Below are 19858 nucleotides of genomic sequence, written 5' to 3' on the forward strand. Positions count from 1 at the left end.
TACATACATTTAATGCATTTATATTGAATTGTTTTATAATTTGAATGAAATCTAGTATAAACTTATAATACCAAAAAAAACAAATTTTTTCTTGTGTATATATAGACAATTCCACACAAATCCAAAATGTTACTAAGTTTTTTAAAAGATCCAAAAATGTTTAACTTTTTTTCTTTTTGTTTAAGAGAATAATATTTTAGTAATTTCTTTGTTTGCGTTGGGGTTGTTAGAAAATTGTTATGAATATATTGGATCGAGGTTAGAATTGTAAACATAATCATTTTTTTATAAGCATTTCAAGCACTCTCAAATACGTCTTAGAGTTGAATTGCAGGAATACCTAAGATAATTAAGTCTTTTATCGAGTTTTCATAAGACCGACGAAAACTCGAATGTATCGAAAAGTGTCCGAAATTTATGGTGAAGAGTATATGATTTTCTAAATGTATTTTTCTGAATCCAGAATGCTTAATTTATAGGGCAAACTAGTGTTGTTTCATAAGGTTGCATCCCTTGATGAAACACACATTTTCAGCAATACTTTTGCATTGTTTCGCCTGCAGTAGCATTACGTTTCACTATTTCACCTACAACATTTGTTTTTAAAGGTTGTACTGTTTCACATTCTGCAACACTTCACGAAGTATTACATATTTACGAATTTAAAATTTAAACTGCCTACTGCAACACTTCATGAAATATTGCCTATTTTCATATTCATAATTCAAACTTCACATGCATATTTTCTTGTCATTTTAAAATATACTCATGGTGATTAGTTATTATTAATAATTTACAACATGGGTGCCATATTAAAATGGATCACATATAAATTCTCTGAAGGAAAGCCTTAACTTGGGCTGATTCCATTCCTTTGGCCCAATATCCTCTTGGATCTGCAAGTTGGCCTATAATCAAATCACTTATCCTCTTTAACAACGTACAAAGGCATGCACGTACTAATTAATGATAACAAATGATAGACTTATATATCTATCTAATATTTTAGATTACATGCCCGAATCTGCACTTTTTTATTTCTTAATATTTAGTGAATGAATTTTCCTGCTATTTCTTTTTAAAAGAAAAAACACAGCCATGTCTTGAAATGAAACCAAACAAGACCTTTTATTATTAAAAAATTATTGACTTATCAACTACCTACCTATCAATAAAACATGCCACCAAACACCCTATATTACCCTTTAACTCAAATTTCATTTACACTACAAAATATCTTTTTTCGTAATTTACTAAATAAAATTGTACTAACCAATCAAATACCTCCTTTCATCCAAGTGGCACCTAATAATTTCAAAAGTTTTTCCCTCTTTCTTCCCTCTTTCCCTTAAACACAAACCCTAGATCTAATTTTTCCGCCGTCACCATCTCTCTTTCCTTCCTTTTCCTTTTCCTTTCCAGCCCGGATCAATTGTGTGAAGCTTTACTTTTCCATAAATATTTCTACTCCTTTCACCAACCTCAGCTTCAATGTTATTTTCATAACTCACTGTTTATCACTTGTGATTTTTGTTCATCACCTGCGATTTTCATCTCCAGACAAAAGCTTGAAAACGGTATGTTGAATCCTTTTCCAGATTAATTCTATTTTCATTTCGTTGACCTCTATGTTTCATTGTTTTCATTATTCTGGTTGTTCACTATTCTGGTTGTTTAACTATTCTGGTTGTTCACCATTTTCATCAGGTACAAGTCAGTGTTTATATCTTTGATAATTTACAGGGAAAGGGACAGTTTGTTGGAGTTCTCAGCGTTTTAGATTTTAAGAGAGGTATGTAAGTTCTCAGCGTTTTGGATATAAGAGAAGTGAAGATATTGCGAGCTATGACTGGTCATATGAATCTGGTATGATTCTATGAAGCCTATGAAGGTGATGAAAATGTTTATGTTGTTATGTAGTAGGTTCTTATTATCCATATATTTTTTGTCACAACTTTACTTGTACCTTTATGGTTCAATGCTGCTGAAAAGTTCGCCCGTGTTTTAAAACTCATAAAGTCACTATGCAACTGTGAGTTTGAATGAAGCTTCAATTTGCCGCTTCAGTAACGTCACCTTCATAGTGCATAGAAACTCATGAAATATCGACATGGCATATAACCAAACCTGAACTTAGATTTAATAATATAATTCCCAAGTTCAACAAGTGTTATTTTTTGTTTAAATTAGCGACTTTCCTTGTAGCTAGAGTATACTTCCAAAGAAATATATTTAATATTGGTTGTTTGGAGACATTGTATTAATTAAGTAGAATAATGACAATTGCTAATTGTGTCAATCAATTCGGAGCTAATATGCTACTATATCTTATGCTATACAGATTATGCAAAGAAGGTGAAGTGCTAGATAAGCTTCTTTCCAGGTAACAATATTCTCCAACTTTTATTTTTCCGTGCCGCAAAGATGGAACTAACTGAAAGGAGGTTTTTGATGCTGAAGGTGAAATTAGGAGGCTAGAGGACTTGATGCTTGGCACGTTTGGTGCAAAAATTAGTTGGCTTTGGAGATAATAGGACATCTAAAATTGTGGCTAGAATTGCTGACGAGAAAGTTGCACATGTAGCAGTGGTAATTTAGTTGGTAATGTTATAACTTGTCTATATCTATTGTTGATATGTTCATATTTTGTCTCTTCTCTCGTATTTATATTGTGATTTCATCATCTATTCAATATTCACTTCTTTTATTTAAACATTTTGTAGTATTGCACATGCACTAGAGTTTTACAATGGCTATATTTTGTTGATTATAATCTGCAATTGCAGACATGCCAATGATATATTTGAAATATGACTAAGACATACTGCTCAATACATCTTTGCATATTTTCATATTGAATTGGATTTTATGAACCATATGTTATGAAGCTATGTGAAGATCAAATGGGCCAACCTCTTTCTGCCTTTTAGATTCAGGCCAACCTTCCTGATAAATTGCTTTCAAATATTGAAGCTACAACTCATTTGTTCATATTGACACTAATTGTTCTGCGCATAAAGGTAGTTTTTCTTTGCACATCCATACTGATTATTTTGATTATTTTATTTGTTATATTTTAATCTTTAAAAATGGAGTGTTTGAGAACCTAAAAGAAAGAGGTATATCAGATCCAAGATCTGAATGACATGTTAAGTTCGTTTGCAAAATCCGAAGTGAGTGACTGATCTTTATTACTACTCAATGTTGGTATGAAAGTGTTTTATGCTTTCTCCAAAGAAAACATCTTAAATTTTTGCGTGCTTCCATATAAACAAGTTGGTTCGTTCTTGGGAATCAGCGATGATAATCAAGTATATGATAAGATGCATATGGATTTAAGATATTATGATATTGTTGTTGATAATCAGGTAGCCATGTCAACTATGTCTGAATATGAGCAAACTATAAAGAATGCTTCCGTTCATAATTTTTCGAATTTCATTGAGGTATTACATTTGATTCAGGGACCGTTTATTCTTCTCATAACCCTCTCCATCCTCACTTCCTGGTTTTCCTTTTCCTTTTTCTTAGTTGGAGGCATATAACCTTGATGTGCTACTGTCAGAGCCAATCTTTAATCAGAATCAATTGACTTCGCATTCTTAGGAGTCACTATCAATTGATGAGGTATGCTAGATACTTTTGTGGAGGGGTTAAAATAAGAGGGATAAGAAAATTGTTTGATAGTTTCAGTATATGTTAATTAGTTTCAAATTAGGTAGATTTCCTAACTCATATCCCAACTGAAAATGGTTTGATAGTTTTTAGTATATGTTGCACATCTTTGTTTCTAGCAAGTGGTTGTGTATTGTGTTGATTTTTCTCAACTTTTCTCCATAATTACCAATTTTGTTGCAACGAGGAAATTTCTTGTGGTGGTAATTTATCTATTTGTGATTTAGTAAGGAATTAGCTTGGTTATGTATCTTTAGATTTGTTGGGTATTACCTTATAATTCCTTTTATGAAGCATTTTAACTATCCTCATAATGAATTAACAAATAACTTAATCATTCTCAGAGATTAGTTCTTTGGAAGTATTAATAGCATATAGAAGATTAAACTTGCTATAGAGTTCAATGATGAAAGTGCTCACAACTTATCATCCTTAAAGCAAGCAGGGCAATGCGGCCCAAAACAAGCTTCTAAAAATGTAGAAAGTCTGAAAGTGCTTCCAAGAGTTTTAACCACACAATTCTTGATGTACAATCTGGAAATTCTTGCTGTGTGTGAATGGAAATAAATTTTTACAAGTTGAACAAGAATACACCGTGTGCATATATGATGGACCGTGTGCATATATGATGGACATTGGATAAAAGTTGAACAAAAATACATAACAAATTTGCATTATTAATTTAATATTAATTAGTAATGTTTAATATGATTTCATATAATTATAATTTTTCATTGTGATATTCACACGTCATGTCTAAAACATTATAGTATTTTTTAGTTTATAATAAATATTAATCAAACGAACATTATGATACACTTGAATTGAAAGTAAACTTTATTGAGTTTATAATACATTATTCATCTTAATATTTGATTTAGTCGTGCGAATGCACGGGTCACTACCACTATATAATACCTTTTTTTGGACATTAATTCATTTTTATTCGGACATTCACTATTTTTATGGGTCAGTACTACTATAATATCTTTCTTATGTGAATTTTATCATTGAAACTCACTACTTTCATGGGTCGCTATCACCCTAATATCTTTTTTATTTTAAGCAATAACACTTCTAAGTATTAACCATAGAATCATAAATGTATTTTCTCATTCACACTATATTCATATTTGTTTATCCCAATAAATATACATTGTTGTCTACAATTTTAACCCTTTAAATAATCCAAACATTGTTTTTGCTTTGAACTATTTCATATATCTATTACTTCATGTTTAATTTCTCAATAACACTTTCATTCAATATTAATTTTTCTAATTTTTTATTTTCTATTCTTTTTAGATTTCTTTGGTACACTTCAATCTAAGATGTCATATACAATCGAAGTTCTTTTGAAGACTTTTTGCCTATTGCATTTCCAACTTATTCTTTTTTTAAAATAACTACAATATATAGCTTTATTACATCTATATTATGTTTTATGAATCTTAATTTAACATTTCTTATTCGAGTTTTTAAATTTCTTTTTATGCGTTTGTAATACATTATGCATCTTAAGATTTAAATTACCCGTGCGGACGCACGGGTCTTCTACTAGTTGGTTATAAAAAATAATACAATTGTGCCGAAACACTTCAATTTGTCTAGATACCATACCACAAAAAGTTCCCCTAAATATATGCCTTAGGAATTTTTCTTAGGACAAGCTGTCATAGACCACAGTGCCAAATATCAGATGCTTAATTTCCTTTACAGCTGCTTCATATTTTATTTTATGGGCTTGACAGATGGTTTGCAATGTAAGTCCATGGACTTATGTTGTATCATGGCTGTAAGGCTCCTTGAATTAATCTCTCTAACTAAAAGACAATAAAACCAGAATATATATATGTGCCTATTAGGAAAAACAACATACTTATATTTCAATAGTTCTCATCATCATGAAATCTCATATTTCAATATGTTGACTATGGTGCAAGGAATATTATGAAATAAAGAAAACGGCTTAAACTTTGTGTGCACCGTGGTAGTTGGATCTTAGCACAGCTAGCTTGGCCTAAAATCAAGGGTACCTTTTCTTGGGGACGGGCTTACCCATTTAAATGCTCACTTGGAGACACAATTCTATACACCTTCACACACTTTGTCATTTCCCTTTGAGTTAATAAGAAGGTTGTTAAGGGACCTACATTTTATTAGATAGAGCTAAAATATCACCATCCATGCGGTCGCACTTTAATTACTATTTAATTGCTATGTGGCTATTTTCTATAGATATATAAGATAGAATGATATTTGTTTTGGGTTGACTAGAGATGTAATTAAATCGGCTGAATTTATAAGTCCAATTGAAAAAGTGAGCGTCAATTATTGACACATATATGGATTTTTGTTCCTAGATATCGCATAGGAGCTTCATTCATCGTAATCATTGATCTCCATCTAACGTTCTCATTCAGTTTACGCTAAACTATCCAAAAACAGTTATAACCGTCTCATTCATATAAACATGACTCTAACACTATATTTGAATAATGGAGTAGAGCATAATGAAATTTATGGTAGCGGAGTGGAATGAAATATAAATTTTACTCTATTGTTTGGTTATTTTATTAAAAATACCTCATTCCATCGTATACACCACAAATTTAATGGAATACAAAAAATGAGGAATTGGATTGAATGAGATGGAATGGATCACATCATGTTCCATTTCATTCCATCAATTATTTGAAAATCCAAACAATAGAATTTTATTAATCACCACTTCATTTCATTCCATCTCATACCACCAATCCAAACATACCCTAAGTCATGTTCATGTATTTATACACACTTGCAACTAAAATTCCCCACATCGATCATGAATTTTATTTTGCTACTCTCGAAGGAATCCATTGTGATTTGGTTATAACTGAAGTGTGCATCAATGTAAGATACAAAACTTGAACTGAACCCATAAGAACTATCAACAAGCTCGTCTATGTTTGGTAATAGACACACATATCCTTTGGGCATATTCAATTTAATTCTAAATAGTCGACAAACATGTGTCACATTTTATCTGATTTTCGCACTAGGACACATTAGAAAACCACACCGTGTACTTTGCTTCGAATATTCATTTGGCTCTTCCTCCTCGTTGCCAATATACAACTTCACTCATATTAACAAAATCATCATAACATCATCATGTTCAGGTATATCACAACAAATAGACACATTAAGTCAATTCAAATTAGTCTCATCATTCTCTATAAATTAGTCTTTTAAGTAACTCACTAATCCACTATCAACTAACCAAAATTATTCACCTAATATTCTCTAATTAATCAGATATATCCTGCGTCATTACCGGTTATCTAATTTCTGGTTAAATCCTTAATATTCACGACTTTACGAATTTTCGGGTTATACTTCCAAGTCACTAAAAACACAGCTCAACCGGTTAAGTCGGATACAATTCTATTCTTTACCGGTTATTTGATTCGTTCGGTTAAATTCTCAAGATACCGTTACCTACCGACAAATCGAATAATTGATCCAAGTCCAGGTATATTCCAAACAAATAGACTCATTGCAATTAATTCAACTATAAATTAATCAACCAATTAACATTACACTATATTAATTTCAATTCACTATTCCATTTCCAATTCTTGCATCTACCGTTAACAAGACATTTTAGTCTACTATTGCTACCGTTCACAATTTATTTTCTACCCTTTCAATTCTATTTCATCTCATTGTCTTGTTTCATTTTCATAATATTTTATTTCCTAATCATACTTACTTTCCATATATATATATATATATATATATATATATATATATATATATATATATATATATATATATATATATATATATATATATATATATATATAGTGCATATCAAGTGAGAGCATTTTTAAATGAGAGATGAGAGGAATAAATATCAACCATTTGATTCATCAAGAGAGAGAAATTAATAGCCACATTAATGTATTAACATTCTCTCTCTTGATAAATTCAATGGTTAATATTTATTTCTCTCATCTCTCATTATAAAATGCTCTCACTTGATATGCTCCATATATATATATATATATATATATATATATATATATATATATATATATATATATATATATATATATATATATATATATATATATATATATATATAAAGCAACTGTATGGAACATGAAAATAAATAATACAACATAATGTGAAACAGAAGCAAAACAATGTCACAACACATCATGGATACAGCACATCATGGGTAGCATGAAAAAGAAAAGCATCATGGCTCAATGCACAACAATGAAAAAGAAACAAAATAGTAGCCTACAATAGGACAACATGAAAACTAGACTTTTGGATGGGGTATGCCGCTCGACAGCCCCTTCTACTACACACAGACGTCGACCGACAAGGTCCTACGCCGACCGTCAATGGTCCTGGCTGCCGGACGTCATGAGGCTCCCATCTTCTCATTTTTGCTTCATTCTCCTCATCATTTCCAGTCCGTATAGAATTGCAACCTTATTTTCCAAATCCAATTTCTATTCCGCACATCATTTCAACATTATTTCCCAATATCAATTTTCTATGAACAACAACAATCAACACAAGATAATGCAATAAATCTACACACCTAATTCCCCACATACAATTGTTCATAAGCCCCATTATAGGAAGAGAATCCCACCCTTACCTTATTCAATTTGAAGCAACTTGATGGGTCTCCGATTGCACTTCCGATTTGGCACTATGGATGAAAATCTTTAAGCTTGTTCCTCTTCTCCAAGATTTGTCTCCTTCTCTTCACATCTTGTTTTCCCCAAAATGATAACACTACCCTTCTCATTCTCTAAAACCCTAATTTTATCATTTTCAATTGGGCTTAGACTTTAACACCTCCTCTTTATTATTCCACACAAACCAATTTAGGCCCAATAAGATAAATAACCCAAAATAACCAATACATCACTTTTAATAATATTCCATCGATATAATAATCCATTTGCCGACCTAGTCACTTATTCACCAAAATATACTTCTCAACCAATAACTTCTGAAAATAAAATAATAATATTTAATTAAATAAATAATTAAATAATCGGGGCGTTACACAGGTTGACCTGTGCATCTGAGAGGGTTGGCCTGAGCTAAGTCAGGGCATCAGAAAAATAGAGGAAAAGAAACCATGCATCGACCTATGAGAAGTGTGCGTCGACCTAAGGACATTCACGAGTCGACCTCAAGGTTGACCTGAGGCATCCAGAGGCTTTCACAAAATACCATGCGTCGACCTGAAAGGGCCATGGGTCGACGCATGCTGTCCCAACAAATAGCCCAGAGTGAGTCGACCTAAGGGTCGACCTGAGCTGACCCGAGACTCACACAATTTTTCATGCGTCGACCTGAAGTCTTCATGAGTCGACCTAAACCTTCCAAATTTCCAAAATTGCCAAGTTCTGAACATTGTTAGTCAACCTAGGATGTGTATGAGTCGACCTATACATGTCTCATCACCAAAATTGCCATTTTTTGTGTTTCTTCTTGTTTCCTTCTTTGACATGTTGATTGGAGGTATATCCATACTTGAGTGACACGTTTTGACATCGTGAAAACTCATCTTTGCCCTCACATTTCATGTCTCTTCGCAAAGTATATACCATATTAGCTTTCTTGAAAGCATATACTCCAATATCATGAATGATGTCTTCTAGATTATCAATCATAAATTCATCATCTTCATATTCAACTGTATGCGACATATGTCTCTTTTTTGTCCCTTCACCATGACATATCCATTTCGTGTAATTTTGAATAATTTCATCACAACCACAATGATTGAACACAATATTCCTTAGATGTTTTTTTTCCTTCGTATTATAGCACTTCATACAAGGACACACCAAAAAATCTCTTTATTGTCAGGAAGGTTTTTTTTTCTCCGCGAAATTAAGAAATTGTAACACTCCATTCTCATACTCTTTACTTGATCTATTGACTTTCATGCAACTACAATCTATAAAATAAAGCTTCTCAACAACAACAACAACAATAAGAATAACAATAATGAAGAAGAAGAACAACAATAACAACAACAATAATGAAGAAGAAGAAGACCAACAACAACAACATTAATGGAGAACAACAACAACAACAAGAACAATAATATCATTTTACGAAGAAGAGTTTTTAGATTAATGGTGAGAGAGTTTTTTCGTTCACTATGGCTCCTTGGAGAAGAAGTGTTCTTTCGAAACTGGAGGAGTAGTGTTCTTTCGTTAGGGCTCAAAAGTTTAATTAGGTAGACATTGAGGAAATAAAAAATACAAAGAGTGTTTATCGCGGTTAATCTAAAAAACCGAGGTAACATAGCCGACATAAAATCTATAAAAAATAAAGGCGCCTTTTCGGTTGCAAAAATAATAAATAATTAGGGAGTTTTTATCTCTATTTTACAGAAAATCGAGTTAACATATCATCGTAAAATCTAAAAAAAAGACGTCTTTTGGGTTCCTTATAAAATATTAAATAGCAGGAGCTAGAAATCAAACCTCAAACCCCGAGCATATATTTTTGTCGGTTATATTTAAATTCGAGGTAACAGATATATTATTATTATTATTATTTTTAAATAAAACAAGGCGCCCGGTCACATGTTTAAATCCAACAGTTTTAAGTGAAAAAGTATGAAAGAGAGATCAAAACTGCTTAAAATTTAAAATAGAAAAACCAAAACAGTTTAAATTTAAAATATAAGGATCTAAACTGTTTAAATTTAAAATAGAGGAACCAATTTAATAAATCGAATAAAACAGGGGACTAATATTGTAATTAAACGTTTATTTTATTAAGTTGTGGACTACGGCTCTGTTTGGTAAAACTAGCTGATAGCTGATAGCTGGTAGCTTTTAGCTGATAGCTGATAGCTTTTAGCTGGTAGCTGGTAGCTGATAGCTGATAGCTGATAGTTGATAAGCTAATGTGACTGTTTGGTAAATTAGCTGTTTCATTAGCTGATAGATACAAAATGACATTAATGGCATTTTAATTAATGAGGGTAATAATATATTTTAGTTAAAATAATAAGGGTATTAATGGAAGAAAAACTCACAAGCTAAAAGCTACAAGCTCAAAAGCTACTTCAAATAGCTTTTGAAAAAAAAGCTACAAGCTAGTAAAAAAACTACAAGCTAAAAGCTAAAATAGAGTTACCAAACAGAGCTTTTTTATTAATACGAGCTGAAAAGCTAAAAACTAAAAGCTCTTTTTTTCGTCTTACCAAACAGACTCGTATAATTCTGTATGACATTTCTATGAAATCTAATTTCATATTATTAATTTACTTAATAAACAATTTGATCATTAATGATTTAATCGATGAATCAATTGAAACTTAAATTAATTTTTCGACCAATTTGACTAGCTCCAGCGGTCTAGATTTTACATTGATTTAAATTGATAATTTATTCATACTATTTACATGATTGTGATGGAATTTAAGTATCACCATTTACTTTTACATAGACAAAGAATAAACCGAGTTAGAGGTAGTATAAAATAGATATGATTGACTTAATATTTGTAAATTTCTGATTCAGACGTGAGATGTTGGATTTCTTTGGTGGTCGGTTTATAGTTTTGTGCTTTCATAAATAACAACAACACAAGAAATAACTCTAAATTAATTAACAAAAATTAATCAAAACACGTGTAATTGAACAAGTTTATTTGTATTTTCCCTGAATTTGATTGGGTTATAGCTTGCATGCACGCGCCAAGAAATTTCTCTATTAGAGACAATGCAACCTCATTTTTGGCTTAAATATTTGTCACCTTAATCAACTATAATAATTATTGTTACTTTACCAGAAATGGTTTCTTGTTTGTCTACAAAAACGACCAATCATATTTCAGTAACTGGTCTGGTTTGTTCACACCTTATGCTCGTCATGTAGCTTCATGTCTCTTTCGATTCCAGCTACAAAATATTATCCAACACTTATCTTAATGTGAATTGTTTGAATATGAAAATGTCATATATATAGTATATGATATCAAGATTAATTTAAAACTTTTATATGGTCAATGTCACCACCTTTTTAACGTGAAGTTTAGAATCTCCAAGTCCTTTCTCTAAAGAGAAATAATTAAAAAAAATACAAAGTGATAATAAATGTATAAAACTAAAGCTTGTCCAATTATAAGAATTGAACTTTTTACAACAAAGGTTAAAGTATAATATATAATTTGTTCATAACAATTATTTTAACTTTTACAAATTTCAAAATTTTGTGAGCAGAATCCTCCTTTTTAACAATTATCTTTTTACATCAATTTGTGTATTTATGATTAAAGGAATTAATGAATATTTTTAAGGATAAATGATTAAAAAAATTAAATATATTTTTGTCTCTATAAAATTATAAATATTATTTTTTATCTTTATTAAAAAATTGTACTGTTTAATATTTATAAAATTATCTTGCAAACATTTTTAGTTACTATGTGTTATTGAATAACTTATATATTTTAATATTTTTTGCCATATTGTTTACATAAAGTTCTTCAATAAAAATGTTTAAAATTAAATTTTTAAGTCTATATTTTTCCTAATTTTTTATCTTGAGTTTTTATTGCTTAAATAATATGTATTTAATTTTTTGGTGAAATAAATAATTCGCCAAAATTCAAAAATTCAAAGTGTTTATAGATGAACTATTTATAACATTATTTAGATACTTCAAAAAATAATTTAAATAAGTAATTTAAGATCAATTTTGATCCAAAATCACCCCCTCTAAATCGTTTTTGTTTATCTATTACTTAAATAAGTAATTTTCACACCTTTTCTTTTTGTCTTTTTTTGTGATTTCGTGGGTCATCGTTTGTTTTGATTTTCAATATTTCTGTGGTGTATTTTGATTTCTCGTCTTTGTGCGGGTATTTTGTTTTTCCGTTTTTGTGCGGTGTTCATTTGTTTCAGGTTGAAAGATTAGTTTCGATCTAGTGCAGATTCAATCAATGACTTTGGTGCCGTCAACGCTACAGATCCGGAAGCATGAATATTTCGGACATCTCAATACAGTCAATACATTAATATTTGTAGGCATATGCAATTTGCCGTTTTATGCTATTAACATGGATGCTGTGGATTTGTTCGCAGATTCATCCTTTTTGTTTTTGGCGATTTTGAATTTGTATTGCAACGATGTACTCTATCGATTTGAATGAATGAATATCATTTATTTTATGTCAAAAAAAAAAATTTAAGTTTTGTTTGAGAGATTGGAAGGAGTGGAAGGAAAGACTGACGAAAATGATTTTTAAAAAGATTTAAAAAAGTATTTGATATTTTTAAAAAAGTAATTTTTGTATAGAATGACAAAAAAAAATATTATTATTATTATATTTTTAATTTTTAAAATATTATAACAACATAAAAAATATTTGAAAAATTTATGTGAGCCCTTCAAAACTCTCAAAAACCCTCTCTCAATATAAATTTTGAGTTTTCTAGATTAGAAAATTTTTGGTGTAATGGATATGATATGGTAGAATAAAATATTTTTATTGGATGACAATGTACAAATTTTTTACATTGTCTGCGCATTAACTTTTAACTCATATTTTAAAGTAATATGTGTACCTAACCCGCGTCGATTAAAACATAAACATATAAATTAGTGATATCTTCTTCGATCTTTTCCTCAATTTTGTTTTCAAAGATAAAACAATTTTATCTTCCTTTTGACTTTGTTTTGGCTCATGGACAGAACAAACCTGAAATATTCAATGAACTAGAAATATTAATATTACTATATATTTTTCCTATAAAATGAACCATAAATTTGACTCTGCCGGCGGACTATATGAATGTAAAACACAAATTGGGCAGTACATATACAAGTCAAACAAAGGCTGCCACTGCCTTTAGATTTTACCATTTGTTCACTTCCATAACAACACAATCATGTCTTAATTAGGTCTATGCATTATAATCATGATCTTGTGATAAAATCTTGATTAGGTTTTGTTTGAGAACAAAACAAAACAAAATATGATTAGGGGTCACCATCCATAATCCATATTAGTTTTTAATTGTATAATTAGTCGCCTTAAAATAAAATTGTCACCATATTATATTAGGAGTCTGGTTAACGAATGTATTAGAATACTCTTTACATATTTAAAATAGTTTTTTTAATTCTTAAAAGCATGGTTGACAAACTCGCGGGTAGACTCATAAACTCGTACAAGTTTACGAGTCTAGGAAACAAAAACGAGTAGACTCATGCATATAATCTTTTTTTGATAAACTCGAATATACTCAGGTAGACTCGCTCAAACTCGTATAGACTTGCGAGTCTATGGTGAGTTTACAGGTCTAAGAGTTTTCTAAATTTTGTTTTTTTAATCCAAAAAAGGCCCAAATAGCCCAAACTAATTTATTTTATTTAAAAAAAAATACCTTTTTTTGCTTGTACGAGAATTAGAAAGTCTCTCTCCTAGTCTATTGTTTTAGCAAAGATTATTCCTCTCTTCGTTAACGGTGTGGCCGCATTTGTTCTGTCTTTTGATTTATACTCATTTGTTTTCGTAATTCAATCTTTTATTGTGTAAGTATTTTCTTGTATGTTTCACTTGGATGCTTCCTTGTATGTTCTCTTGTATGTTCTTTTGTGTAAAAGTGATGCACAATTTGTCAATCAGGTCCACTAATCTCGATCCCCATATATCAATTTGCACATGACAAAAATGGTTTATAAGATTTATGATTTATTGTAGAAAATATTTTAGTCTGTTTTGAAATAATGAACTACTCACATGAAAACTTTCTACAAGTTTTACTAAGTAATTAATTATTAATGATAATTATAAGGAAACTACGTACAAGTGTTGTAAGGAAAGTTTGGGTGAGTGGACGACCTTGGTGATAGAGACATAAAAACACCTCAATTCAGAATCTGTTTTGACATAAGGTTAGAATATTTTGAGTAGATGCATAATTTTAAATTGCGGTCACGAGGGTGGTTGCGGTTGTAGATATTGTGATTGCTCTGGAGCTTTAAAGCATCTCAAGATTTCGATGAAGGTGATAATGATGATGATATTGGTGGTGATGATTTAACTGGAGCTTTGGATGTTTGAACTGTTTTATGATTTTATTTGCTTTATGTAGTAGCCACTATCCAATTAAGAAGAAGTTAGTAATTTAAGTCTTTAACTATATACTTTTCTATTTTGTTTCATTATCAATTTTTTTGGTTAAGAAATTTGTTATGGAGTATGAGATTTAAATTTTGATGTATTGGTGTTCTATTATACATATTTGTGTCATATATGAGGCATTTACATGTTTAAAAATATACGTGTGTGCCATATATGTGTTACTTCCAGGTTTCTAAAAACCATTTTTAATTTTTCCATAGACTCATACGAGTTTGCGAGTCGAATCTACGAGTCGAGTCCACGAACCCTTTACGAGTCTGAGTTGACTCGCGAGTTTAACAACCTTGCTTAAAAGTGTTCTTTATAATTTGATCATGTTGAAAGGAAACTTTTGTACAACTCCAATTGTTGAATTTAATTTGCTGATTTATGTTGGTTTGATTTATTAAGTTTATAACTCATGTCGAAGAGTTTAAATTAATTATTGTTGATATTTTTCGCTATTAATAAAGGTATTGAAGTTTCAAACATGATAATTATGTGGTCAATGTTTTAATATGTGTTGCCTATCTAATTTACATGAGGGTTTGATTGTGACATCTTAAATATAGGGATTATTTTGATTATTATTCTAATTCAACTTTCTCTCTCAGACTCGTAAAGGGTTCGTGGACTCGACTCGTAGATTCGACTCGCAAACTCGTATGAGTCTATGGAAAAATTAAAAATGGTTTTTAGAAACCTGGAAGTAACACATATATGGCACACACGTATATTTTTAAACATGTAAATGCCTCATATATGACACCCAACCTCCACATAAAAGAAACCGACGCTAACCATGTAGAAAACGCGTAAGGGATGAATTAATAAATATTCTTTGTTGACAAAATTAATAAATATTCTCAATGGTCTAATGTAAATAAATTAACATAAGACTAGTTCAACTAACATTCTTCTATCTATAAATAATCAAACACTAACTTGCATTAATAAAAACAGTGAGAAAAACAAGAAACAAAAATGGATGTTTTATTATCCTTAAACTCAAGCTTAAGCCTTATCAACATTTCAAAACCATACAAACATCATCATAACCTTCAACATTCTAATAATCATCAAAGACAACCTCGTACAACACACTTTTCTGTTTCATGCCGAGCCACAAAAAATGTTCCCATTAATCAAAAGCTACAAGATGATGAAGATGGAAACTTGTACAAGATACTATCTTTGAGTCCTAAAAGTGCAACAATGGATGACATAAAGAGAGCATATAGAACAATGGCGCTTCGGTATCATCCCGATGTTTGTCACGATCGAATGAAGAAAGAGGAATCGACGAGGATGTTTGTAAAATTGAATGAAGCTTATAAGATATTGTCGAATCCAAAGCTTAAAGAAGAGTATGATTGTAAGTTATTTGGTTTGGATGATTTGAGAAGAAGTAGGTGGATGGAACAAGTTGTTGAATTGAATAGAAGGTCTCATACACATAGAGGTGGTGCATCATGGGGTAGTAGAATGAGAGCCAAGAACAATATCAATATAGATGATCATAATAACTAATTTTTCAATATAATTAATATTACATTCATTCTATTCATCAAAAAAAAAAAAAGTCTAGAAAAGAATTATTGAATTTTGTCTACTTGTTAGGACATGATGTTTTTCTTTAATTACTTACAAAATAAGGGTAGTTTTCATTTGCAAGCTGGCTTAAAATCCTTTATAAAATTGGCTTTTGATCTTTCTAAAATTTTATATATTTAAGGTAAATTCTTAGGTATCTTCATTTTAATTAGTTGATTCATATATTTAAAATAAAAAAATCTTCATTTCATCTTTGCCGATTTCTTTAGTCTCTACGAATTTGTTCGCGAGTTAAAGCAAGGTTTTTAATTTTCGGTTGAGCAAGATTTTTGATTTTCTATTTCTCAATATTTTTTATTTTTTCGATTTATCAAATTTTGCTTGCGGTTCAGTTCCGGTTGATTTTAATATGCTGAACCGAAAATTAGAACTATCTGAATTAAAAAATCAAGATTTTAAATCTACAATTTTATCAACAAGATTGCTGTAAAAATAATCAAGATTGCTGAAGATGCCACCTTCTAATATTATTTTGAGCATCAACAATGTCACGACTCTACAAATTGTATCTTTCTATAAAGAAATAATTTATTTTTTTACTTCAATCTTGTTTTTAATGTTAACGATTTCAAATCAATTTATAAAATAAAAATCTAAATATGAATAAATCAGTGCTCAAATCCAGATCTCGCAATTTTTTTAATGTTTTAATTCATGAAAGATAAAAATCAATGTTTATTTGGGGATCATGGAGCGTGCTCATTGGTTATGTTGGTTATGTGAGTAGTATCTCTAGAGCTTCGATTTGGTGGCGTGACATTTGTTTTATTGGTGCGTCGGAGACTTCAATGGCGGAGAATTGGTTCAAGTCATCTATTGTTTGTAAGTTTGGTAATGACAATTCTATTGATTTTTGACATGATCATTGAATTGCGGCAGCTCCTTTACGTCTTCAATTTCCATCTTTGTTTCATTCTTCTTCAACGGAACGAGTTAAAGTGACGAAAATGGATACTTGGTTGGTTGATGGATGGATGTGGCAGCCGAATTTCTTCATGGATGGCCCTCATCCGACCGTGTCAGTGCAACTGCAGGATTCACATATGGTTTTGCATTCAGTTCAGCCGTTGTTGGATCGGATGGATTGATATGTGTGGTGGGGGCATAAGGATGGTTATTCCGTTAGGTCTTGCTATGATTTCATTTCTTCATTTGGAAATTCTGATGGTTTGATGGACCATACTCGTGTCAAGTTGTTTAAAAGTCTTTGGAATGCAAAGTAAAATTGTTTTATTTGGTTAAAAGTTGATTATGTATAGGCTCCCGACTATAATGAATTTGGCTAAGTGAGATATTTTGGTGGGCGCTCACAATTTGATTTGTCCTCTTTGTTTTGTGCACGAAGAAGATTTGGAGCATATCTTTTCAGAGGTTGTCGAGTTTCAAATATTTGGTGATTTTTGTGGTTGGCTTCGTGCGGATCTTTTTTATTTTTCCAGATTAATTGTTGCTCGATAGCAAGCTTTAGAGGCATCTTATTTATCTCTCTTTAATTGTGATTTAGGATAGTTGTTTGGGTTAGCTTTTTGTTGGATGATTTGAAATTGAAAAATTTTGATTTTTTATGGGGAAATATTGAACAAATTCGATAGTTTAAAAAATGCTTAAATTAATTTCGTGGGATTTGTTTCTGATAGGGAATATGATGAGTCTTGATTCTTCTTAGTCGGGTTGAAATATCTTTCTGAACCTTTGTTTTAGGTATTTTCTTCTTTTATCGCCGTTTTTATTTCGGATTCGTATTATATTATATTGGTGGGTTGTGTTATGCCACTTATTAATTTATTTTTTGCATATAAAAAAATCTATTACCTAAATTGGTAAGATAATAAAGTTACATACATTTTAAGGTACATACATATTTTTTTATATTGATATATTATACATTAATATAATCAACACTCTTCCTTTGTATTCTATTAGTTTCTCTTATGTTAAATATCTTGAGTATTATTTTATACAATTTAGACATGAATTGTATATAAAAACACATTACAATATTTATAAAAGATAATATAGTACTTAAAAATGCATTATATTTAGAATAATATATTTTTTCATTTCATTTATAGTCAATATTATAGATTTTTTATTTTAATTTTTTAATTAAAAAAAATTCATTTAAGGTCGGGGAGTCCGAAGTCCATCTAAGACGGGGTTCGGGTAGTAATTTTGAAGTCCATATTAAAATAGATCTTTTTTGACTCAGTCCTAAAAAACCCAGACCCATGCGAACCGGCCCTAAATGGGTCGGATAGTCTATATTGACGGCTCTAATGTGAAGTCTTTCTTTTCTCAAAGTTTTATCAAACATGCATGTGAACTTGTTAACTTCATGAGTTGTTCAAAGGAGGGACATTTTATTCAATGAAAAGTGTTTTTCTGTTACCTCCTAATAATGTAACATATGAGATTTATTGAGATGAAGATGGAGGTCTAACAATAGTATTAAAATCATATTAATTTAATGATTTTGAATCAAACAAGAAAATTATATATATATATATATATATATATATATATATATATATATATATATATATATATATATATATATATATATATAATATATATATATAATATATATATATATATATATATATATATATATATATATATATATATATATATATATATATATATATAATTTTCTTGTTTGGTTCAACAAGAGTGCTGTAAAAAAAAATCAAGATTGCTGAAAGTGTCAACTTCCAATTTATATTTTATACAACAATCATAATTTTTTATATCTTACCCAACTATTTGAGTTGGACAATAAAGTGGGCACTAATAAATAAAGTCAATTTTAGAAGAAAAAAAAATTTAAATAATCAAGTTTAAAAAAAAATACTTAAAAAATTATAATTTCAAAAAAAAAATCAAAATGTCTAGGTTTAGCAGACCCCTTAAGGGTATGCGCCAAACCAATTGGCGCAAGGGAACAATTGTTAGGTGTTGGAGCCATTTGAAATGGCGCATTCACTCATGCTAGCCATTCAAAATGGCGCATGCATGCACCCCACATTACGTAAGCAATTTGAAATGGCGCCTATGTGGGGATCCTATTTTTTTTCATTTATTTTAATTAATAAATCGAGACCCATATGGACTACCGAAATCAGATATTGCAACAAAGATTGAAATAAATAAACCCCGAAATATTTTTTTTATTAACTTGAACAACACGATACCCCGACAACAACTACTAATAAACCGAAAATAAAAAAAATCCTAGGGTCCTTCATCACCCAAACGCCCCTCCTTTCCGCATGCAGGTGCTCGTATAACACGTTGAGGACGTGTATTGCCGCCGCAAATCCTAGGGCCACCCCTTCCCCGTCCCCTTCCTCTTGGTGGTTCAGGTTGTGTCTGTGTAGACGGCCCTGACATTGTG

General features: G+C 30.4%; 1 protein-coding gene and 1 long non-coding RNA gene across 2 annotated transcripts; both read left to right on the forward strand.

Annotated features, from left to right (window-relative positions):
- Positions 1 to 1378: 1378 nt before the first annotated feature.
- On the forward strand, positions 1379 to 4300 carry LOC131625256 (uncharacterized). Its single transcript, XR_009290787.1, has 5 exons — positions 1379 to 1577; positions 1708 to 1891; positions 2342 to 2383; positions 2461 to 3446; positions 3532 to 4300. It is a non-coding gene; the product is annotated as an uncharacterized LOC131625256 (long non-coding RNA).
- Positions 4301 to 15822: 11522 nt separating this feature from the next.
- On the forward strand, positions 15823 to 16402 carry LOC131625263 (chaperone protein dnaJ 20, chloroplastic-like). The gene has a single exon (XM_058896143.1). It carries the CDS (start codon positions 15835 to 15837, stop codon positions 16378 to 16380), a length of 546 nt encoding a protein of 181 aa, XP_058752126.1. The 5' UTR covers positions 15823 to 15834; the 3' UTR covers positions 16381 to 16402.
- Positions 16403 to 19858: the final 3456 nt, after the last annotated feature.

The sequence above is a fragment of the Vicia villosa genome, linkage group LG1 (genome assembly GCF_029867415.1).
Source record: "Vicia villosa cultivar HV-30 ecotype Madison, WI linkage group LG1, Vvil1.0, whole genome shotgun sequence".
Taxonomy (NCBI): Eukaryota; Viridiplantae; Streptophyta; class Magnoliopsida; order Fabales; family Fabaceae; genus Vicia; species Vicia villosa.

What these genes read in the sequence shown, in the direction of transcription:
- LOC131625263 (XM_058896143.1), top strand. Translation starts at nt 15,835, where the DNA reads ATGGATGTTTTATTATCCTTAAACTCAAGCTTAAGCCTTATCAACATT.